Source organism: Zootoca vivipara, chromosome 2 (genome assembly GCF_965207765.1).
Source record: "Zootoca vivipara chromosome 2, rZooViv2.hap1.1, whole genome shotgun sequence".
Taxonomy (NCBI): domain Eukaryota; kingdom Metazoa; phylum Chordata; class Lepidosauria; order Squamata; family Lacertidae; genus Zootoca; species Zootoca vivipara.
Genome location: NC_142584.1, coordinates 120,148,387 through 120,172,942, shown reverse-complemented (window position 1 = coordinate 120,172,942; position 24,556 = coordinate 120,148,387). Strand labels below are relative to the sequence as shown.

Below are 24,556 nucleotides of genomic sequence, written 5' to 3'. Positions count from 1 at the left end.
CTGTCGTCCCCTTCTCCTAGTGCCCTCCATCTTTCCCAACATCAGGGTATTTTCCAGGGAGTCTTCTCTTCTCATGAGGTAGCCAAAGTATTGGAGCCTCAGCTTCAGGATCTGTCCTTCCAGGGAGCACTCAGGGCTGATTTCCTTCAGAATGGATAGGTTTGATCTTCTTGCAGTCCATGGGACTCTCAAGAGTCTCCTCCAGCACCAGAATTCAAAAGCATCAATTCTTCGGCGATCAGCCTTCTTCATGGTCCAACTCTCACTTCCAGACATCACTACTGGGAAAACCATAGCTTTAACTATACGGACCTTTGTCGGCAAGGTGATGTCTCTGCTTTTTAAGATGCTGTCTAGGTTTGTCATTGCTTTTCTCCCAAGAAGCAGGCGTCTTTTAATTTCGTGACTGCTGTCACCATCTGCAGTGATCAAGGAGCCCAAGAAAGTAAAATCTCTCACTGCCTTGATTTCTTCCCCTTCTATTTGCCAGGAGGTGATGGGACCAGTGGCCATGATCTTGGTTTTTTTGATGTTGAGCTTCAGACCATATTTTGCGCTCTCCTCTTTCACCCTCATTAAAAGGTTCTTTAATTCCTCCTCACTTTCTGCCATCAAGGTTGTGTCATCTGCATATCTGAGGTTGTTGATATTTCTTCTGGCAATCTTAATTCCGGCTTGGGATTCATCTAGTCCAGCCTTTTGCATGATGAATTCTGCATATAAATTAAATAAGCAGGTAGACAATATACAACCTTGTCATACTCCTTTCCCAATTTTGAACCAATCAGTTGTTCCATATCCAGTTCTAACTAGCTTCTTGTTCCACATAGAGATTTCTCAGGAGACAGATGAGGTGATCAGGCACTCCCATTTCTTTAAGAACTTGCCATAGTTTGCTGTGGTCGACACAGTCAAAGGCTTTTGCATAGTCAATGAAGCAGAAGTAGACGTTTTTCTGGAACTCTCTAGCTTTCTCCATAATCCAGTGCATGTTTGCTATTTGGTCTCTGGTTCCTCTGCCCCTTCGAAATCCAGGTTGCACTTCTGGGAGTTCTCGGTCCACATACTGCCTAAGCCTGCCTTGTAGATTGATCCTTCATGGATCAATGCTTTGTCGTGGTGAAGGAGCTTGAATAACTCAGAGAAGGTATGAGCTATGCTGTGCAGGGCCACCCAAGATGGAAAGGTCATAGTGGAGAGTTTTGACTAAACGTGATCCACCTGGAGAAGGAACTGGCAAGCTACTCCAGTATCCCTGCCAAGAAAACTCCATGGACAAAGACAACAGATGCTCTTATGCCACTGCAAAGGAAAAAGACCGCGATCGACTAGAACCTCCAGGGAATCAAGCAGTCAATCGGGATCGACCTGTAGGACATCCCTGCTATAGGTGATCTAAAGCCCACCACCTGGGCAATGCTCACACAATAACAGGGCCAGGATGACAGCCTGTTCCATGTTTGGAAAAGGAGTGGAGACACTTATTCAGCCTGAGGGCCACATTTGCTCCTGAGCAGTCTTCCAGGGGCCACTTTCCGTTGATGAAACGGGCCAGAGGACAGAGTTGAAGGAGATATGGAGCTGACTCTGAGCTTTGTCCTGGAGCTGCCTGCCTTCTTGGTATTTTTTCCAGCCACACAAAAGCCCCCCAGGAGGCAGCTGGGAAGCGTTGGAAAGAGGGTGTGGTGCTGGGGAAATTCCTGAGAGCCAGAGAGAGAGAAAACTTGAGGGCCAATTTAGCCCCTGAGACTGAGGTTCCCCACCCTGCAGTCTGGGTGCTGGGCTTACACCAGGGAGACCCAGTCTCTCATCCCCGTGCTCAGGAGGGATGCCCTGTGGCCAGTTGGACCCCCTGATTATTTATCCTCCTGTCCTTCCTCACAGTGTAGGGAAGATAAAAGGGCACACACACAAACACACACACATATGTTCTTAAGAGGAAGGACTGGGGCCCATAAGCCACTGAACTTCATATCTCTGTCCCCTAAACTACAATCCATGTTAGCACATAGAGTGCTCTAAATATTTCCATCTGCTCCGCTTGGATGGAACTTCTGCACCCTGGTGCCCTCTATATGTTGGTTTTATCCTGACAGCAAATTCTGCCCATAATTTAGGAGTTTCCCTTATTTTCTTCATTCTAAATGTATCAAAAGGTCAGAAACTGGTTTCCTGAATGGCTGTTCGGAGGAAAGGAAAAGCGAAGTCTACAAGGTACTGACCATAATGCTTTCTGTGAAGCTTCATTAAGAGTTTGGGATTTGATCCTAGAACTTTGCAAACCGAAGCAGAATGTACCCTAAAAACTCAGGCAGCTTATAAAGTTCCTGTAGAAAGGATTACATTTTTCCAGTTCCCTCCATTGTAATTAGAATTTATGAGTACTGTGGACCCTCTGGTTACAGATTTAATTCATTCCAGGGGTCCATGCAAACCTTTAAAAAAGTAACCAAAGGTGCCTCTTCTGCGCATGTTTGGGTGCAATAAAGCACTTCTGCTCATGTGCTGCTTTTGCGCATGTGTGAGCGATGAAACCCGGAAAAATACTTACAGGTTTGCCGCTGTTGCAACCCGAGAATTACGTATCCAGAGAAGTATGTAACCCATGGGTCCACTGTATTAATTTATTAGTTCTGGTATTTGTAATTTGTCAGATATATGCTATCTGTGTAAACGTCTCCCACCCTAAATAATACGCCATTCTGTGAACCATTCTGAGACCTCTGGGTATAGAGTGGCATATAAATTCAATAATAATAGTAATAATAATAATAATTTCTCCAATGTTCTCCTTAAAGAGCTGCTCTCTGCAGTGAAGTACATCGCAGCAGCTGAGAGAGTCCCAGAAGTGGCCCAGTTTATGCTTCTTCTTCCTCCTCCTTCATCCTTTCCACTGGCAACGCAATGGCCTCTCAGAAACCCTCTGAATGGTCTCTTCTTAAAGGTGGAATGGAAAGAGGAGCCAGGCAGCTTCCTCAGGTAGGGAAAGAGCAATGGGGAATCAGGGAGGAGGCAGGAAGCACAGATGGGACAACCCAGCTTCGGTCTGTGTTGAGTGGGGATGATGGGGATTTAAGAGAAGCTCTGTTTTCTTCTTCTTCTTCCAGGCCCTCTTGACCTTTGAGGAGGTAGCTGTCTTTTTCACGGAGGAGGAGTGGGCTCTGCTGGATCCAGGCCAAAGAGCTCTGCACAAGGAAGTCATGGAGGAGAATTATGAGATGGTGGCCTCTCTAGGTGAAGATGCATTTTTATCCCTCTTGGCTGCTAGACATTGAAAGAGTCAATCGCTCTTTGTTCCATTTATTGTTGTTGTTGTGGTTGTTGTTTAGTCGTTTAGTCATGCCCGACTCTTCGTGACCCCATGGACCATAGCACGCCAGGCACTCCTGTCTTCCACTGCCTCCCGCAGTTTGGTCAAACTCATGTTCGTAGCTTCGAGAGCACTGTCCAACCATCTAGTCCTCTGTCGTCCCCTTCTCCTAGTGCCCTCCATCTTTCCCAACATCAGGGTCTTTTCCAGGGAGTCTTCTCTTCTCATGAGGTGGCCAAAGTATTGGAGCCTCAGCTTCAGGATCTGTCCTTCCAGTGAGCACTCGGGGCTGATTTCCTTCAGAATGGATAGGTTTGATCTTCTTGCAGTCCATGGGACTCGCAAGAGTCTCCTCCAGCACCATAATTCAAAAGCATCAATTCTTCGGCGATCAGCCTTCTTTATGGTCCAGCTCTCACTTCCATACATCACTACTGGGAAAACCATAGCTTTAACTATACGGACCTTTGTCGGCAAGGTGATGTCTCTGCTTTTTAAGATGCTGTCTAGGTTTGTCATGGTGTGTTCGTGTCTGTGGAGTCCAATTCTGGGTGCACACATCCTTCCACAGTGGGGACATAGGTTTCCATGCGGGAGATAAACACAGTGAGGCTTTTCCAAATGTGCTTTCCTCTTAGCTTGTTTCTCCCTTTCATCCTGAGTTTGTCCTTCAAAGTCCATGATGCCTTTTGTAAAAGCTATTCAGCAATTGGAGCACTCACAGGCCAGTGTTTCCCAATTTTCTGTGCTTATACTGCATTGTTTTAGATGTGGGTTGAGAGCATCTTGAAACCTCATTTGTTGTCCTCTGGTATTTCACTTTTCATTCTTAAGTAGTAGTTGCTTTGGAAGATGATAATCAGACATCCGAACAACATGACCAGTCTAACGAAGTTGATGTGGAAGATTGTAGTTTCTAGCAATGCTATACATTTGTCAGTAGGCCACACTTCATAAGCTGATATTGTGGTATGAATCCCCCCCCCAAAAAAACACCCTGTGTATAATATACAAAGAGACTCATAGGGTAGTAATGATGGCATGAGGTTTCCTTGTTGTTGTTTAGTCGTTTAGTCATGCCCGACTCTTCGTGACCCCATGGACCATAGCACGCAAGGCACTCCTGTCTTCCACTGCCTCCCGCAGTTTGGTCAAACTCATGTTCGTAGCTTCGAGAACACTGTCCAACCATCTTGTCCTCTGTCGTCCCCTTCTCCTAGTGCCCTCAATCTTTCCCAACATCAGGGTCTTTTCCAAGGATTCTTCTCTTCTCATGAGGTGGCCAAAGTATTGGAGCCTCAGCTTCACGATCTGTCCTTCCAGGGAGCACTCAGGGCTGATTTCCTTAAGAATGGATAGGTTTGATCTTCTTGCAGTCCATGGGACTCTCAAGAGTCTTCTCCAGCACCATAATTCAAAAGCATCAATTCTTCGGCGATCAGCCTTCTTTATGGTCCAACTCTCACTTCCATACATCACTACTGGGAAAACCATAGCTTTAACTATACGGACCTTTGTCGGCAAGGTGATGTCTCTGCTTTTTAAGATGCTGTCTAGGTTTGTCATTGCTTTTCTCCCAAGAAGCAGGCGTCTTTTAATTTCGTGACTGCTGTCACCATCTGCAGTGATCAAGGAGCCCAAGAAAGTAAAATCTCTCACTGCCTCCATTTCTTCCCCTTCTATTTGCCAGGAGGTGATGGGACCAGTGGCCATGATCTTGGTTTTTTTGATGTTGAGCTTCAGACCATATTTTGCGCTCTCCTCTTTCACCCTCATTAAAAGGTTCTTTAATTCCTCCTCGCTTTCTGCCATCAAGGTTGTGTCATCTGCATATCTGAGGTTGTTGATATTTCTTCCAGCAATCTTAATTCCGGCTTGGGATTCATCTAGTCCAGCCTTTCGCATGATGAATTCTGCATATAAGTTACATAAGCAGGGAGACAATATACAACCTTGTCGTACTCCTTTCCCAATTTTGAACCAATCAGTTGTTCCATATCCAGTTCTAACTGTAGCTTCTTGTCCCACATAGAGATTTCTCAGGAGACAGATGAGGTGATCAGGCACTCCCATTTCTTTAAGAACTTGCCATAGTTTGCTGTGGTCGACACAGTCAAAGGCTTTTGCATAGTCAATGAAGCAGAAGTAGACGTTTTTCTGGAACTCTCTAGCTTTCTCCATAATCCAGCGCATGTTTGCTATTTGGTCTCTGGTTCCTCTGCCCTTTCGAAATCCAGCTTGCACTTCTGGGAGTTCTCGGTCCACATACTGCCTAAGCCTGCCTTGTAGAATTTTAAGCATAACCTTGCTAGCGTGTGAAATGAGCGCAATTGTGCGGTAGTTGCAGCATTCTTTGGCACTGCCCTTCTTTGGAATTGGGATGTAGACTGATCTTCGCCAATCCTCTGGCTATTGCTGAGTTTTCCAAACTTGCTGGCATATTGGGTGTAGCACCTTAACAGCATCATCTTTTAAAATTTTAAACAGTTCAGCTGGAATATCATCACTTCCACTGGCCTTGTTATTAGCAATGCTTTCTAAGGCCCATTTGACTTCACTCTCCAAGATGTCTGGCTCAAGGTCAGCAACCACACTACCTGAGGTGTACGAGACCTCCATATCTTTCTGGTATAATTCCTCTGTGTATTCTTGCCACTTCTTCTTGATGTCTTCTGCTTCTGTTAGGTCCTTACCAGTTTTGTCCTTGATTATGGTAATCTTTGTACGAAATGTTCCTTTCATATCTCCAATTTTCTTGAACAGATCTCTGGTTTTCCCCATTCTATTGTTTTCCTCTATTTCTTTGCATTGCTCATTGAAGAAGACCCTCTTGTCTCTCCTTGCTGTTTTTTGGAAATCTGCATTCAGTTTCCTGTATCTTTCCCTATCTCCCTTGCATTTTGCTTGCCTCCTCTCCTCCGCTATTTGTAAGGCCTCGTTGGACAGCCATTTTGCCTTCTTGCATTTCCTTTTCCTTGGGATGGTTTTCGTTGCTGCCTCCTGTATAATGTTACGAGCCTCCATCCATAGTTCTTCAGGCACTCTGTCCACCAAATCTAAATCCTTAAACCTGTTCCTCACTTCCACTGTGTATTCATAAGGGATTTGATTCAGATTGTATCTTACTGGCCCAGTGGTTTTTCCTACTTTCTTCAGTTTAAGCTGGAATTTTGCTATAAGAAGCTGATGATCTGAGTTACAGTCAGCTCCAGGTCTTGTTTTTGCTGACTGTATAGAGCTTCTCCATCTTTGGCTGCAGAGAATATAATCAATCTGATTTCGATGCTGTCCATTTGGTGATATCCATGTGTAGTGTCGTCTCTTGTGTTGTTGGAATAGAGTGTTTGTGATGACCAGCTTGTTCTCTTGACAGAACTCTATTAGCCTTTGCCCTGCTTCATTTTGAACTCCAAGGCCAAACTTGCCAGTTGTTCCTTTTATCTCTTGATTCCCTACTTTAGCATTCCAGTCCCCTGTAATGAGAAGAACATTTTAGTTCACTGATGCCCAGGATGTCGATATTTATTCTTGTCATCTCATTTTTGACCACATCCAGCTTACCTCCACTCATGGTTCTTACATTCCAGGTTCCTATGCAATATTTTTCTTTACAGCATCGGACTTTCCTTTCGCTTCCAGGCATATCCGCAACTGAGCGTCCTTTCGGCTTTGGCCCAGCCGCTTCATCAGCTCTGAATCTACTTGTACTTGTCCTCCGCTCTTCCTCAGTAGCATGTTGGACGCCTTCCGACCTGAGGGGCTCATCTACCAGCGTCATAACTTTTATATGCCTGTTGTCCATGGAGTTTTCTTGGCAGGGATACTGGAGTGGCTTGCCAGTTCCTTCTCCAGGTGGATCACGTTTAGTCAAAACTCTCCACTATGACCTGTCCATCTTGGGTGGCCCTGCATGGCATAGCTCATAGCTTCTCTGAGTTATTCAAGCCCCTTCGCCACGACAAGGCATTGATCCATGAAGGGGATGAGGTTTCCTAGTCCATGTCATTTAATAGCTTTTAATGCGCCACCAGATACTTTGCTGTTTACTTCACAATATTAATATTTTTTATGTGTCTGGACAGAGTGGGGGGAATCACAGGAAAGAACCACAGCAACGTGTGGCCGGGCCAGCTAGTTTTTGAATATTTTTACAGTCACATATGACATAAACAGCCCTTCTGTTTTACTTATTCCACATAGCAGATACTCTGATACTCAAGTCTCAACTCATCTCCTCACTTGGAACAGAAAAATACAGTGATGTTGTCCTGGACCAATTGAGAGGTACATACTTCCACTTTGCTGTGAGACAGTAACTTTGTACGTCTCCTTTCAGTGTGTAGGAATATAAAAAGAGCCCTTTTGGATCAGAACAAGGGCCCATCTTTTCCAGCATCCTGGTGCAGGTTAAGGTGATGTGTACAGTGGGTTGGAATGTATCAGCAAGATATTACAGATGAGGGAGGAAGGAGGAAACTGAATACAGAGGCGTAGCAATTTCACAGGAGTGGGAAGATGGAGAAAGTATATCCCTCCAGATTTGGCTGCACTACAACTCCCATCATCCCTGGTCATTGGCCATATTTGCTTGGGTTGATGCTACTTAGAGTCCAACTACATCTGGAGGACCATCGATGCCTCACCTCAGCATAGAAGGTTCTCTTCGTGCTCAGTGTTACATGGGATTTAAAGGTGATCTACACTGTTGGTTGGAGGAGTGCCTGGTGTGCTCTGGTCCATGGGGTCATGAAGAGTCGGACACAACTAAATGACTAAACAACAACAACAACAACAACAACAGTAACAGTTGGTTGGAATGTATCAGTGAGATATTACAGATCAAGGAGGAAAGAGAAATCTGAATACAGAGGAATAGCAATTTCACAGATGTGTCCCTTCAGATGTTGCTGCACTACAACTCCCATCATCCCTCGTCATTGGCCATCTTTGCTTGGGTTGATGGTACTTAGAGTCCAACTACATCTGGAGGGCCATAGATGCCTCATCTCAGCATAGAAATTTCTCTTGGCGCTCAGTGTAACATGGGAGTTGAAGGTAGAACTGGATACTAAGGGTTCTTGAGTATTTTCAGTTTTCCTTATCTTTCCTAAAAATTTAGCACATAGGAGAGGGAGGAATGCTGGAGATGTTAAAATAAGAGAAAGTGCTGATAGGTCTTTCTGTGTGTTGTGTTATCTTGTCCCTTGAATTTCTAACAATATTCTCTTTCTCTCCCACTTTAAACCAGGTAATGGAGAAGGCAATCAGAATTCTGAGGGACCATCTGTAAAGTACTTCAGTGTGAGTGAACACCTTAGCACACATCTACGAACTAACACAGGAGAGAAACCCTTTAAATACAGGGAGTGTGGAAAGAGCTTCTGTGAAAGAGGAAAGGTTACTGTACATCAACAGGTTCACACAGGGGAGAAACCATTTAGATGTATGGAGTGTGGAAAGGGTTTCATTGAGAGTGCAGCTCTTACAAAACATCAACGAACTCACACAGGGGAGAAACCATTTAAATGTTTGGAGTGTGGAAAGGGTTTCATTGAGAGTGCAGCTCTTACAAAACATAAACGAACTCATACAGGAGAGAAACCATTTAAATGTATGGAGTGTGGGAAGGGTTTCATTGAGAGTGCAACTCTTATTGTACACCAACAAACTCATACAGGGGAGAAACCATATAAATGCTTGGAGTGTGGGAAGAGCTTCATTTCCAATGGGAAACTCACTGTGCACAAACAAAGTCACACCGGGGAGAAACAATTTAAATGTAAGCATTGTGGGAAGGGTTTCAGTGAAGGTGGAAAACTTACAAGACACCAACGAACTCATACAGGGGAGAAACCATATAAATGTATAGAGTGTGGAAAGAGCTTCAGTGAAGCTTCAAATCTGACAGTACATCTACGAACTCACACAGGGGAGAAACCCTTTAAATGTATAGAGTGTGGACAGAGCTTCAGTCACAATGGAATGCTTTCTATTCATCATCGAACTCACACGGGTGAGAAACCATTTAAATGTATGGAGTGTGGGAAGTGTTTCATTCAGAGTGGAGCTCTTACAAGACATCAACGAACACACACAGGGGAGAAACCATTTAAATGTATGGATTGTGGGATGTGTTTCATTGAGAGTGGAGCTCTTACAAAACATAAACGAACTCACACGGGGGAGAAGCCGTTTAAATGTATGGAGTGTGGAAATAGCTTTAGAGAAAATGGAAAACTTACTGTACATCAACGTACTCACACGGGTGAGAAACCCTTTAAATGTATGGAGTGCGGAAAGAGCTTCAGTCGGTGTTCACAACTTACTATACACCTACGGATTCACACAGGGGAGAAACCCTTTAAATGTATGGAGTGTGGGCTGAGCTTCATTCACAATGGAATACTTGCTGTACATGAACGAACTCACACGGGTGAGAAACCATTTAAATGTATGGAGTGTGGAAAGGGTTTCATTGAGAGTGGAGCTCTTTCAAAGCATCAACGAACTCACACAGGTGAGAAACCATTTAAATGTTTGGAGTGTGGAAAGAGCTTTAGTGAAAGTGGAAAACTTACTGTACATCAACGAACTCATACAGGGGAGAAACCATATAAATGTTTGGAGTGTGGAAAGAACTTCATTTGTAGTGGAAAACTCACAGCGCACAAACAAAGTCACACCAGGGAGAAACCATTTATATGTAAGGATTGTGGAAAGGGTTTCACTGAACGTGGAAAACTTACAAGACATCAACGAACTCATACAGGGGAGAAACCATTTAAATGTATAGAGTGTGGACAGAGCTTCAGTCACAATGGAATGCTTTCTATTCATCATCGAACTCACACGGGTGAGAAACCATTTAAATGTATGGAGTGTGGGAAGTGTTTCATTCAGAGTGGAGCTCTTACAAGACATCAACGAACACACACAGGGGAGAAACCATTTAAATGTATGGATTGTGGGATGTGTTTCATTGAGAGTGGAGCTCTTACAAAACATAAACGAACTCACACGGGGGAGAAGCCGTTTAAATGTATGGAGTGTGGAAATAGCTTTAGAGAAAATGGAAAACTTACTGTACATCAACGTACTCACACGGGTGAGAAACCCTTTAAATGTATGGAGTGCGGAAAGAGCTTCAGTCGGTGTTCACAACTTACTATACACCTACGGATTCACACAGGGGAGAAACCCTTTAAATGTATGGAGTGTGGGCTGAGCTTCATTCACAATGGAATACTTGCTGTACATGAACGAACTCACACGGGTGAGAAACCATTTAAATGTATGGAGTGTGGAAAGGGTTTCATTGAGAGTGGAGCTCTTTCAAAGCATCAACGAACTCACACAGGTGAGAAACCATTTAAATGTTTGGAGTGTGGAAAGAGCTTTAGTGAAAGTGGAAAACTTACTGTACATCAACGAACTCATACAGGGGAGAAACCATATAAATGTTTGGAGTGTGGAAAGAACTTCATTTGTAGTGGAAAACTCACAGCGCACAAACAAAGTCACACCAGGGAGAAACCATTTATATGTAAGGATTGTGGAAAGGGTTTCACTGAACGTGGAAAACTTACAAGACATCAACGAACTCATACAGGGGAGAAACCATTTAAATGTATGGAGTGTGGGAAACACTTCAGTCGGGGTTCACACCTTAATGTACATCTACGAACTCACACAGGGGAGAAACCATTTAAATGTACGGATTGTGGGAAATGCTTTAGTAAGAGTGTAACCCTTAGAAAGCATCAACTATCTCATAGAAAAGCAACTTTAAATGGAGGAAATGTGGAAAATGTTTGAATTATAATGGAATTCTTAATATATACCAGTATCTTTGGAGTCTCACAGGGGAGAACCCATTTAGGCATATGGAGTGTGCTATGTTTCCTTCACAGATTTTACTTTGTCCCTCATATCAATAAGCAATGAAGGTTATGTCTCATAATAGTAAGCATAATGAAAGATAACATGTACTGTTAGGGATGTGCAGAATGTTATCCATGAGTGAACATGTACTGAGACTCCATTGATATTTGTTCTTTGGCAGTTACAGGTAGGTAGCCGTGTTGGTCTTCCGTAGTTGAAACAAAAAAATAATAATTCCAGTAGCACCTTGTTTTGTTTAGTCGTGTCCGACTCTTCGTGACCCCATGGACCAGAGCACGCCAGGCACTCCTGTCTTCCACTGCCTCCCACAGTTTGGTCAAACTCATGTTCGTAGCTTCGAGAACACTGTCCAACCATCTCGTCCTCTGTCGTCCCCTTCTCCTAGTGCCCTCCATCTTTCCCAACATCAGGGTATTTTCCAGGGAGTCTTCTCTTCTCATGAGGTAGCCAAAGTATTGGAGCCTCAGCTTCAGGATCTGTCCTTCCAGTGAGCACTCAGGGCTGATTTCCTTAAGAATGGATAGGTTTGATCTTCTTACAGTCCATGGGACTGTCGAGAGTCTCCTCCAGCACCATAATTCAAAAGCATCCAGTAGCACCTTAAAGACCAACTAAGTGCCATTGGTATGAGCTTTCGTGTGCATGCGCATTTATTCGGAAGTGTGCATGCACACGAAAGCTCATACCAATGATAAACTTATTTGTTCTCTAAGGTTCCACTGGAAGGAATATTTTTATTTTGTTCTTTGGCAGAGCGAGTTGGGAATGGAGAGTTGTGAGAAGTAGAGCATGGCAGTGGTGTTTTGGAAGCAGAATTGGCTCTGGAATCCTAGAACTGTAGAGTTGAAAGGGACTCCCAAGGATTATTCTAGTCCAGTTCCCTGTTATAAGAACAGCAGCATAAAACCCATTTTTATAATTGTAATAAAGGAACAATGTAAACACATAAAGACTGAAAAGAAATATTTAAAGCGTCCTATGTTGTTTCTATTTCATAAATTCATTGTTTTACAATTCATTCTCAACTGAAATCAATGGAAAGTGTAACAAGCCATGTTAGACTGGCTACAATATCATCAGTTGCATGAAATGTTTAAAACGGACAGGAATTTTTCTTCTTCTGAACAAAGCTCACTATTTGAATAAAAGCTGCTACAAGATAAAGAATTTTTTTAGACCTTGTGATAATGTTGAAGACCCTATAAACTCACTACTGAAATATTTACTGGACAACTTCATTGTCCAGAAAGTGGGAGAAGCAACAAGAGGATCAGCCATTTTAGATCTGGTCCTAACCAATAGTGATGACTTGGTTAGTGGGGTAGAAGTGGCAGGATCATTAGGTGGGAGTGACCATGCTCTTCTGGAGTTTATTATCCAGCGGAAAGGAGCAACCAAGCATACTAAGGTCCAAATTCTTGACTTTAAGAAAGCCGACTTCAGAAAACTTAGGGAAACGCTGGGTGAAATCCCATGGACAGTAATACTAAAAGGGAAGGGAGTTCATGATGGTTGGGAGTTTGTTAAAAGGGAGATATTAAAAGCACAACTTCAGGCAATACCAATGAGACGGAAACATGGAAGGTGCCTAAAGAAGCCAGGCTGGCTATCTAAAGAACTTTTGACTGAGTTAAGATTTAAAAGGGATATGTACAAAAAATGGAAAAGGGGGGAAATCTCCAGAGAGGAATTCAAACATATAGCCAGCACGTGTAGAGACAAAGTCAGAAAAGCTAAAGCACAGAATGAACTCAGGCTCGCCAGAGAGGTTAAAAGCAACAAAAAGGGCTTTTATGGGTATGTCCGTAGCAAAAGGAAAAACAAGGAAACAGTGGGGTCACTCAGAGGAGAAGATGGTGAAATGCAAACAGGGGACAGAGAAAGGGCAGAACTCCTCAATGCCTTCTTTGCCTCAGTCTTCTCCAAGAAAGAAAACAACGCCCGACCTGAAGAATATGGAGCAGATGATTCAGGAGGGGAAACACAGCCCAGAATAAGTAAGGAGGTAGTACAAGAATACTTGGCTAGTTTAGATGTATTCAAGTCTCCAGGGCCAGATGAACTACATCCAAGAGTATTAAAAGAACTGGCAGAGGTGATTTCAGAACCACTGGCAATAATATTTGAAAATTCCTGGAGAACAGGCGAAGTTCCAGCAGACTGGAGGAGGGCAAATGTTGTCCTTATTTTCAAAAAGGGGAAAAGAGAGGACCCAAACAATTACCGCCCAGTCAGCCTGACATCAATACCAGGAAAGATTCTAGAGCAGATCATTAAGCAAACAGTCTGTGAGCACCTAGAAAGAAACTCTGTGATCACTAAAAATCAGCATGGGTTCCTGAAAAATAAGTCATGTCAGACTAATCTGATCTCATTTTTTGACAGAATTACAAGCCTGGTAGATGAAGGGAACGCTGTGGATGTAGCCTATCTTGATTTCAGCAAGGCCTTTGACAAGGTGCCCCATGATATTCTTGTAAAGAAGCTGGTAAAATGCGGGCTAGACAATGCTACCATTCAGTGGATTTGTAGCTGGATTACTGACCGAACCCAAAGGGTGCTCATCAATGGCTCCTCCTCATCCTGGAGAGTAGTGACTAGTGGGGTGCCACAGGGTTCTGTCTTGGGCCCAGTCTTGTTCAACATCTTTATCAATGACTTGGATGATGGGCTTGAGGGAATCCTGAGCAAGTTTGCAGATGACACCAAGTTGGGAGGGGTGGCTAACACCCCAGAGGACAGGATCACACTTCAGAATGACCTTAACAGATTAGACAACTGGGCCAAAGCAAACAAGATGAATTTTAACAAGGAGAAATGTAAAGTACTACACTTGGGCAAAAATAATGAAAGGCACAAATACAGGATGGGAGACACCTGGCTTGAGAGCAGTACATGTGAAAAGGATCTAGGAGTTTTGGTTGACCACAAACTTGACATGAGTCAGCAGTGTGATGCAGCAGCTAAAAAAGCCAATGCAATTCTGGGCTGCATCAATAGGAGTATAGCATCTAGATCAAGGGAAGTAATAGTACCACTGTATTCTGCTCTGGTCAGACCTCACCTGGAGTATTGTGTCCAGTTCTGGGCACCACAGTTCAAGAAGGATACTGATAAGCTGGAACGTGTCCAGAAGAGGGCAACCAAAATGGTCAAAGGCCTGGAAAAGATGCCTTATGAGGAACGGCTTAGGGAGCTGGGTATGTTTAGCCTGGAGAAGAGAAGGTTAAGGGGTGATATGATAACCATGTTCAAATATATAAAAGGATGTCATATAAAGGAGGGAGAAAGGTTGTTTTCTGCTGCTCCAGAGAAGCGGACACGGAGCAACGGATTCAAACTACAAGAAAGAAAATTCCACCTAAACATTAGGAAGAACTTCCTGAGAGTAAGAGCTGTTCGGCAGTGGAATTTGCTGCCAAGGAGTGTGGTGGAGTCTCCTTCTTTGGAGGTCTTTAAGCAGAGGCTTGACAGCCATCTGTCAGGAATGCTTTGATGGTGTTTCCTGCTTGGCAGGGGGTTGGACTGGATGGCCCTTGTGGTCTCTTCCAACTCTATGATTCTATGATTCTATGATATTAGGAAAAAATCTGGAATTTGGACAGGTACCACGTTTTAAATTGAATAAAAATAAACCCACACTCTTAGTGAAGAATGTTTCAGAGCAAGACAAAAAGGAAATACAGCAATAGAGAGATAGATAGATAGATAGATGGATATGTGTATGTATTAAATATTTGGGAATATGGTTGACAGCTAAGAATATTAATATATTTAAAGATAACTGGAAAATTATGGACAGAAATAAAAAGGAATTTAGAAATTTGCAGAAGGATGAATTTATCTTTATTGGGCAGAATTTCAGTAATTAAGATGAATGTATTGCCTCAAATGGGACGCGGGTGGCGCTGTGGGTTAAACCACTGAGCCTAGGGCTTGCCGATCAGAAGATCGGCGGTTCGAATCCCCGTGATGGGGTGAGCTCCCATTGCTCGATCCCAGCTCCTGCCAACCTAGCAGTTCAAAAGCACCTCAAAGTGCAAGTAGATAAATAGGAACCGCTACAGCGGGAAGGTAAATGGTGTTTCCGTGTGCTGCTGTGGTTCGCCAGAAGCAGCTTTGTCATGCTGGCCACATGACCGGGAAGCTGTACGCCGGCTCCCTCGGCCAATAATGCGAGATGAGCGCTGCAACCCAGAGTCAATCATGACTGGACCGAATGGTCAGGGGTCCCTTCACCTTTACCTATTGCCTCAAATGTTTTTATTTCAATCAAATCCGGTCATAAGCAATATGAGCTGCTTCAAAGAATGGCAAAAATATAACTCAAGATTTATCTGGAGAGGGAAGAAACCAAGAATAAAACATAAATTACAGTGGTACCTTGGGTTACAAATGTTTCAGGTTAAAAATGCTTCAGGTTACAAACTCCGCTAACCCAGAAATAGTACCTCAGGTTAAGAACTTTGCTTCAGGGTGAGAACAGAAATCGTGCTCTGGCGGCGGGCGACAGCAGGAGGCGCCATTAGCTAAAGTGGTGCTACAGGTTAAGAACAGTTTCAGGTTAAGAACAGACCTCCAGAACACATTAAGTTCTTAACCAGAGGTAAAGGTAAAGGTAACGGGACCTCTGACCATTAGGTCCAGTCGTGTCCGACTCTGGGTTTGTGGCACTCATCTTGCGTTATTGGCCGAGGGAGCCGGCGTACAGCTTCCAGGTCATGTGGCCAGCATAACCAGAGGTACCACTGTACTAATAGATGGCAAAGATAGAGGAGGTTTCTCTCTACCGGATTTAAGATTATATTATGATGCATCTTGCATTTGCTGAATCCAGGATTGGATAACTTTAAAAAATGTAGATTTGTTAGATTTGGAAGGTCATGATAAAAGATTCAGTTGGCATGCATATTTATGATACCATAAGGCAAAAGTACCTACACAAAAGTTTCCAGAATCATATAATAAGAAATTCGATTTTTAAAGTTTGGGAGAAATACAAAGACTTAGTAGAACAGAAAACATCATGGTGGCTTTCCCCATTAAAAGCAATATCACTGGAAAAAGTGAACATGAGAACAAGCTGGCTGACATATAGAACTATTAACAGAAATGGGTAATCAAAAAGTTCTGTCTTCTTCTTCTTCTTCTTCTTCTTCTTCTTCTTCTTCTTCTTCTTCTTCTTCTTCTTCTTCTTCTTCTTCTTCTTCTTCTTCTTCTTCTTCTTCTTCTTCTTCTTCTTCTTCTTCCAGGCCCTTTTCACCTTTGAGGAGGTGGCTGTGTTTTTCAAGGAGGAGTGGGCTCTGCTGGTTCCAAGCCAAAGAGCTCTACACAAGGAAGTCATGGAGGAGAATTACTAAAAAAATACCTCCGTGATGATGATGATGAGGCGTTCTGATAGAGCAATGGTCAAGAGGTTATATTTTTAATTTTTATAATGTATTTTTAATCTTTGTTGGAAGCTGCTCAGAATGGCTGGGGAAACCCAGCCAGATGGGCAGGGTACAAATAATAAATTATTCTTATTTTTATTCTTATTTTAGATGTTTTTTCCATCATTGGGCAATAACTTTAGTTCAGCTGCTGTGAACAGAAAGCAAATTAATTCTTTAGATTGAAGCCTAGAATATGGGGTCAAATATTGCTATATTAAGGCAAATGCTGCATTAGGACAGATAGACTGAACAAAAAAAAAAATCCTTCCAGCAGCACCTTAAAGACCAACTAGGTTTTTTATTTTGGTATAGATACCTATAGACTGTTTAGTGATTTTGGGGGTCAGATGAAAAAGTCTTCCCCAGAAAGTGTGGACCACGGTACACCCCCACCAAATAGGAATCTGGGACCTTCTGTATGCAAAGCAACTGCTCTACCACTGAGCTGTATTCCCCCCCCCCCCCCCAATATCAAAGCTTAACTCTCTCCCGCTTTCTAAAAAAGGAACAGTTACCGGAATTTATGGAAATTTATGAAATTTACCAAAATCATCACAATCACTCCTGCAAATGTCCCTACAAAACACTTGATCAACTAGTTTTCCAAATGTAGCAATTCACTGATAAATGTAGCTATGAACAGGCTCACTGGTAAAACTTTAGAAAGTCATATAACAAAGCCAAACTTTGTCCATCAGCTCCTTCTTTTTGCAAAACGTACACTGAAATGACACTGGACCACCATTTAGGGCTGTCTTAAGTTACTGCTCTAAACCCCTTCCCAGGAGGAGGCTGTTCAGAAATTGGGGGGGGGTCGTCTTTCGCTAGCGCTGCGGGGAATGGAACCCATGAATTTCTTACTAAATAAATGGAAATATAGGGCTTGCCGGCTAAGAAGGGAATTCCTGTTTGCAGGGAGGGGGAGGCGGATCTCCTCCCCCTCCCCCTCCCCCTGGGTCAATGAGTTCCGCTTCCTAGAGAGGCAGGAAGGGGGGTTATGAGGGGGGGTATTTGGAGGGGTGTGGTCTCCATTCTCATTCCAAGAAGAGCAGCGGACTTGGAGAAGAGGAGAAAGAGGTGCCGCATATTTCGGAGTTATTTGGGGATGGGGGTGAGAGAAGGATTTGCTTTTTCTCTTGAATCTACAAACAGGGCAGCTGGGAAAGGAGGCGGGAGGATGGGGGGGGAGGAGAGAAAGGAAAGCAGGGAGGGGCTCCGCCTTTTCCCTGTGGGAATCAGAATCAGTTGGGGGGGGCTGGATGCAGACCACCCTGTTGCAAAGTGGGGTCCCCCTCTCCCAACGGGGTTTTGCATTGCAAGATCCTTTTTAAACGCAGAGAGCAAGCCAGCCTCCCATGGTGGGGGGAGGGGAGGGGGGCGAAGACACTTGAGCTTAACCAGAAAAGGGTGCCCCCCCAAAAGGATTTGCAGCCCCACTCTGTGCATGTTGACTCAGAAGTCAGTCCTTCTCCATTCAAAGGGGTGTCAGCCCCATTCCACCTAGTGATGCTCCTCTCTCTTTAACAGCCTCCATCTCCCTTCTCACTGCTGCCCCCCTCCTGCCCCCCCATGGCTCCCCCCAGGCTCTGCCTTCTCTCCTCCTGTCAGGGAGCCAGTCTGGATGGCAGGGGAGGGGCGAGCTCCTCCAGGACCCTGATGTGCCCCCCTCCGAAATCGGCTGCTGAAGCAGGGGGAGAGGAAGTGGAAGCAGCTGAAGAACAGAGTCTCCTCTGGATTGGGAGAGAGGGAGGAGATTTCGAATTGGGTGGGGGGTGAGAGATAGACAATGTCAAGGGAAATCGGCTTCCTGAGTGTCCTTAGTAAGAAACAGGCTGATGTGTGAAGGAAGCAAAAGGAAACAACAATTTGCTTCTTGGGAAGGGGGAGGCACCCCAATAGTTCGTCTTGGTGCAAAGAGGGAAGAATGAATCTGATTCCCCCCCCCTCGCAGATTTTGATGCTGTTTCTTTCCAAATAGAAGCTTTTCCAGATATCCTCTTGGGACTTTGCCAGATAGCAGGATCAAAGCACCCAGGAGTGGGAGATCTTGCCTGCCTTGCAGGATTGTTCCAGCGTAGAGGTGCTGAGAGACTTTCTCTGCCGGTTCTGCCAGCCTCACTCCTGCCTGGCCTCATCCCCATCCAGGTAGCCAGGAGGGTCTTATAATACTGTGTAGATGATGTAAAGCCCACCACCTGGGCAGTGTTCACACAATAATCCTGCAAGGTGGGCCAGGATGACAGCCTGTTCCATGTTTGGAACAGGGGTGGAGACGCTTATCCAGCCTGAGGGCCACATTCGCTCCTGAGCAGCCTTCCAGGGGCCACTTTCCATTGATGAAACGGGCCAGAGGACAGAGTTGAAGGAGCTATGGAGCTGACTCTGAGCTTTGTCCTGGAGCTGCCTGCCTGCCAGGGATTTTTTCCAGCCACACAAAAGCCCCCCAGGAGGCAGCTAGGAAGTGTTGGAAAGAGGGTGTGGTGCTGGGGAAATTAGTGGGGGCCAGAGAGAGAGAGAGAGAGGACTTGAGGGCCAATTTAGCCCCTGGATCTGCGGTTCCCCATCCTGCGGTTTGGGTGCTGGGCTTACATCACCATGCTCAGGAGGGATGCCCTGTACCCAGTTTTGACCCTCTGATCATTTCTCCTCCTGTCCATCCTCACAGTGTAGGGAAGATAAAAGAGTACACACACACACACACACACACACACACACACACACACACACATGTTCTTAAGAGGAAGGACTAGGGGCCCATAAGCCACTGAACTTCACATCTCTGTCCCCTAAACTACAATCCATGTTAGCGCATAAAGTGCTCTAAATATTTCCATCTGCTCCGCTTGGATGGAGCTTCTGCACCCTGGTGCCCTCCAGATGTTGGTTTTATTCTGACAGCAAATTCTGCCCATAATTTAGGAGTTTCCCTTATTTTCTTTATTCTAAATGTATCAAAAGGTCAGAAACTGGTTTCCTGGATAGCTGTTCAGAGGAAAGGTAAAGTGAGGTCTGCAGAGGTACTGGCCTTAATGCTTTCTGCGAAGTTTCATTAAGAGTTTGGGATTTGATCCTACACCTTTACAAACCGAAGCTGAATGTCCCCTAAAATCTCAGGCAGCTTATACAGTAGTATTATAAAGTTCCTGTAGAAAGGATTACATCCTTCCAGTTCTTTGCCTTTGTAATTAGAATTTATGAGTATTACTGTAGTTTATTAGTATTGATATTTGTAATTTGTAAAAGGTATGCTACAGTCATACCTCGACATCCGAACGCTTCGACTTCCGAAGGTTTCGACTTCCGAAGTCGACAACCCCTGGAAGTCCTTTCGCCGCATGCGGTCTGTACATGCACAGAAACACGAAATCACGCTTTGTGCTTGCGCCGTAGTGGCGCTTCGACATCCGAGAACCTTACAAAGACGGCCGCGGAACGGATCGTCTTCATAAATCGAGATACCACTGTATCTGTATAAATGTCTCCCACCCTAATTATATCCATCTTTTTGAGAACCACCCTGAGACCTGGTTTATAGGGCGGTCTATAAATTCAACCAGTAATAATAATAACTTCTGCATTATTCTCCTTAAGGAGCTGCTCCCTGCATTGAAGTGCATTGTGGCAACAGCTGAGAGAGTCCCAGAAGTGGCCCAGTTTATGCTTCTTCTTCCTCCTCCTCCGTCTTTTCCACTGTCAACGCAATGGCCTCCGAGACACCCTCTGAACAGTCTCTTCTTAAAGATGGAGTGGAAAGAGGAGCCAGGCAGCTTCCTCAGGTAGGGAAAGAGTAACGGGAGCAGGGAGGAGGGAAGAGGCACAGATGGGACAACCCAGCTTCCCTCTGTGTTGAGTGAGGATGATGGGGATCTAAGAGAAGCTCTGTTTTCTTCTTCTTCTTCCAGGCCCTCTTGACCTTTGAGGAGGTGGCTGTGTTTTTCACAGAGGAGGAGTGGGCTCTGCTGGATCCAGGCCAAAGAGCTCTGCACAAGGAAGTCATGGAGGAGAATTATGAGATGGTGGCCTCTCTAGGTAAGGGCACATTATTATTCCTCATGGCTGTTAGACGTTGGAGGTGTGAATCTGCTATTTGAGCCATTTATTCATGCCGTGTCTTCTTTTTTGGCTAACTCTTCTATGTCTTCCATGAACACAGTCTTAACGGTGTGTCCATAAGTGACTGTAGAGTCCAATTCTGGATCCACACATCTTTCCACAGTGGGGACATAGGTTTCTGGGTGGGAGTTAATCACAGTGAGGGTTTGCCAGATGTGCTTTCCTGTTAGCTAGTTTTTCCCTTTCGGCCTGAGTTTGTTTTTCCTCAAAGTCCATGATGCCTTTGGCAAAGGCTTTTCTCCAATTGGTGCTCTCTCTGGCCAATGTTTCCCAATTTTCTGTGCTTATACTTCATTTTTTTTAGATTAGCCTTGAGAACATCTTGAAACCTCTTTAGTTGTCCACCTGTATTTCACTTTCCATTCTTAAGTTGGGATAGAGTAGTTGCTTTGGAAGACAATAATCAGGCATCCGAACAACATGACCAGTCTAACGAAGTTGTTGTTGAAGATTGTACTTTATAGCAATGCTGTACTTTTGTCAGTAGGCAACTCTTCATAAGCTGATACTGTGTTATGAATTCCCCAAAAAACCTAAAAAGGGAAAATCTACAAAGAGACTCAGAGGTTAATAATGGTGGCATACGGTTTCCTTCTCCACATCATTTATTAGCTTTTAATGGGCTAGCAGATTTTTTATTGTCTTTGCTTCAAAGGTTTAATATTTTCGTATATTTCTAGAGTCATATAAAGTAATATCTCTGGTTACGAACCGTCCTTGCGAAAGCTTCGGCTTACGAGCTCCGCTAACCCGGAAGTAGGTGCTCCTGGTTGTGAACTTTGCCCCAGGATGTGACCGGAAGCTGCCCCATTAGCGAAAGCGTGCCTCAGGTTAAGAATGGTTTCAAGTGGAGAATGGACCTCCGGAACGAATTAAGTTCGTAACCAGAGGTACCACTGTATTACTAATACAGCACTTATGTTTTACTTCTTCCTCATAGCAGAGACTCTGATACGCAAGTCTGAGCTCAACTCGCTTGGAACTGAAAAATACAGGGATGTTGCCCTGGACCAATTGAGAGGTACATACTTCCACTTTGCTGTGAGACTGTAACTTTCTATGTCTCCTTTCAGTGTTTAGGAATATAAAAAGTGCCCTTTTGGATCAGAAAAAGGGCCCATTTTTTCCAGCAACCTGCTGCAGGTTTGGGTGCAGGATTAGGTGATGTGTACAGTGGGTTGGAACAGTGGACAGTGTTCTCGAAGCTACGAACATGAGTTTGACCAAACTGCGGGAGGCAGTGGAAGACAGGAGTGCCTGGCGTGCTATGGTCCATGGGGTCACGAAGAGTCGGACACGACTAAACGACTAAACAACAACAACAGTGGGTTGGAATGTATCAGCAAGATATACAGATCAGGGAGGAAGGAAAAAACTGAATACAGAGGCGTAGCAATTTCACAAGAGGGGTAAGATGGAGAAAGTGTGTCCCTTCAGATGTTGCTGAACTACAGCTCACATCATCCCTGGTCATTGGCCATCTTTGCTTGGGTTGATGGTACTTAAGAGTCCAACTATATCTGGAGGGCGATAGATGGGAGTTGAAGGTAGAACTGGTTACTAAAGTTTATTGAGGCTATTTTCAGATTTTCTTTCCTAAAAATGTGGTACATAGGAGAGGGAGGAATGCTGGAGATGTTAAAATAAGAGAAGGTGCTGATTGGTCTTGCTGTGTGTTAAGTTCCCTGAATACCTAACAATATTTTCTCTCTCTACACCCCCACCCCCCGCCGACACTTTAAACCAGGTGGTGGAGAAAGCAATCAGAATTATGAGCGGCCATCTGTAAAGTACTTCGCTGTGAGTGAACACCTTAGCACACATCTTCAAAATAACACTGGGGAGAAAACCTTTAAATGTATGGAGTGTGGAAAAAGCTTCAGTGAAAATGGAAAACTTACCGTACATCAACGAATTCACACAGGGGAGAAACCATTTAAATGTATGCATTGTGGAAAGAACTTCAGACAGTCTTCACACCTTACTGTACATCAACGAACTCACACAGGGGAAAAACCATTTAAATGTACGAAGTGTGGGAAGTGCTTCAGTGAGAGTGGAAGTTTTACTCTACATCAACGAACTCATACAGGGGAGAAACCATATAAATGTATTGAGTGTGGGAAGTGTTTCAGTGAAAGTAGAAAACTTACTGTACATCAACAAATTCACACAGGGGAGAAACCCTTTAAATGTATGGAGTGCGGAAAGAGCTTTAGTCAGAATGGAAGCCTCACTGTACACCAACAAATTCACAGAGAGGAAAAACCATTCAGATGTATGGAGTGCGGAAAGAGCTTCAGTCAGAGTGGAAGCCTTACTACACATCAACGGTGTCACACAGGAGAGAAACCATTCAGATGTATTGAGTGTGGGAAGTGCTTCAGTCAGTGTTCACACCTTACTAGACATCAGCGGACTCACACAGGGGAGAAACCATTTAAATGTATGGAGTGTGGGAAGGGCTTTAGTCACAATGGAATACTTACTGTTCATCTACGAACTCACACAGGGGAGAAACCCTTTAGTTGTACAGTGTGTGGGCAGAGCTTCAGTCACAATGGAATGCTTACTGTACATCAACGAACTCACACAGGGGAGAAACCATTTAAATGTATGGAGTGTGGAAAGACCTTCAGTCAGTGTTCACACCTAACTATACATCAACGAACTCACACAGGGGAGAAACCATTTAAATGTATGGAGTGTGGGAAGGGTTTCAGTCATAATGGAATACTTACTGTACATCAACGAACTCACACAGGGGAGAAACCATTTAAATGTATGGAGTGTGGGAAGGGTTTCAGTGAGAGTGGAGCTCTTACAAGACATCAACAAACTCACACAGAGGAGAAACCATTTGGATGTATGGAGTGTGGAAAGAGCTTTAGACACACCTCACACCTTACTCTCCATCTACGAACTCACACAGGGGAGAAACCGTTTAGATGTATAGAGTGTGGGAAAAGCTTCAGTCGGTGTTCACATCTTAATATACACGTACGAACTCACACAGGGGAGAAACCCTTTAAATGTATGGAGTGTGGGAAGGGTTTCATTGAGAGTGGAGCTCTTACTAAACATCAACGATCTCACACAGGGGAAAAACCATTTAAATGTATGGGTTGTGGGAAGTGCTTCAGTAAGAGTGTAACTCTTAGAAAACATCAGCAAACTCACAGAGAAACAACTGTTTAAATGAAAGTGTTGAATGTGTTTCATTTATAATGGAGTTCTTAACACCTATGGACTTTCACAGGGGACAACCCATTTAGATGTATGGAGTGTTCCAGGTTTTCCCCACAGAGTTCACTTTGTGCTTCACATCAACAAACTCATATGGGGGAAAATCAATTGTAATTGTATGGAGTATATTTGATGTTCTGGTGTTTGTATGGAAAGTTATACATATATGTATTGAAGCAACGAAGGTAATGTCTCATAATAGGGAGTATAATGAAAGATACCATGTACTGTTAGGGATGTGCAGAATGTGACTCTCGAGGGCTCATTGAGAGTGAACAGGTGCTGAGAGTCCATGGATATTTGCTCTTTGGCAGAGAGAATTGGGAATCGAGAGTTGGGAAAAGCGGAGCACGACAGTGGTGTTTAGCAAGCAGGCATGGCTCTGGAATCTTAGAACTGTAGAGTTGAAATGGACTCCAAGGGTCTTCTAGTCCAACTCCCTGTTATAGGAACAGCAGCATAAAACCCATTTTTATAATTTCAATAAAGGAACAATGAAAACACAAAATGACTGAAAAGTAATCATTAACCCTTCCTACATTGTTTATAT

At 44.0% G+C, this 24,556-nt stretch overlaps 1 protein-coding gene across 7 annotated transcripts; it reads left to right on the top strand.

Annotated features, from left to right (window-relative positions):
* Positions 1–133: 133 nt before the first annotated feature.
* LOC118081235 (uncharacterized) lies at positions 134–24,514 on the top strand. Of its 7 annotated transcripts, XM_088663958.1 has the most exons (7): positions 134–1,390; positions 2,157–2,214; positions 2,799–2,979; positions 3,108–3,234; positions 7,511–7,594; positions 8,559–11,013; positions 22,611–24,514. In XM_088663958.1, exons 3-7 carry the CDS (start codon positions 2,905–2,907, stop codon positions 23,956–23,958), a joined length of 4,089 nt encoding a protein of 1,362 aa, XP_088520084.1. In that variant the 5' UTR covers positions 134–1,390; positions 2,157–2,214; positions 2,799–2,904; the 3' UTR covers positions 23,959–24,514. The 7 variants fall into 7 exon arrangements, with proteins under 7 accessions (XP_088520084.1, XP_088520082.1, XP_088520079.1 ...); XM_088663955.1 differs by lacking the exons at positions 134–1,390; positions 2,157–2,214; positions 2,799–2,979; ... (1 more) ...; positions 7,511–7,594; positions 8,559–11,013 and adding exons at positions 17,656–17,724; positions 18,626–18,792; positions 20,239–20,423; positions 20,550–20,676; positions 21,701–21,781 and having other exon boundaries at positions 22,508–24,514; XM_060272212.2 differs by lacking the exons at positions 134–1,390; positions 2,157–2,214; positions 2,799–2,979; ... (1 more) ...; positions 7,511–7,594; positions 8,559–11,013 and adding exons at positions 17,673–17,758; positions 18,626–18,792; positions 20,239–20,423; positions 20,550–20,676; positions 21,701–21,781 and having other exon boundaries at positions 22,508–24,514.
* The last annotated feature ends 42 nt before the right edge of the window (positions 24,515–24,556 follow it).

Bases quoted from the DNA above. Each gene is read 5' to 3' on its own strand.
- LOC118081235 (XM_088663958.1), top strand. From the start codon at position 2,905: ATGGCCTCTCAGAAACCCTCTGAATGGTCTCTTCTTAAAGGTGGAATG. The intron at 7,595-8,558 runs GTACATACTTCC...ACTTTAAACCAG, and splicing joins TGTCCTGGACCAATTGAGAG to GTAATGGAGAAGGCAATCAG. The intron at 11,014-22,610 runs ATTTAAATGTAC...TGGGGAGAAAAC, and splicing joins ACTCACACAGGGGAGAAACC to CTTTAAATGTATGGAGTGTG.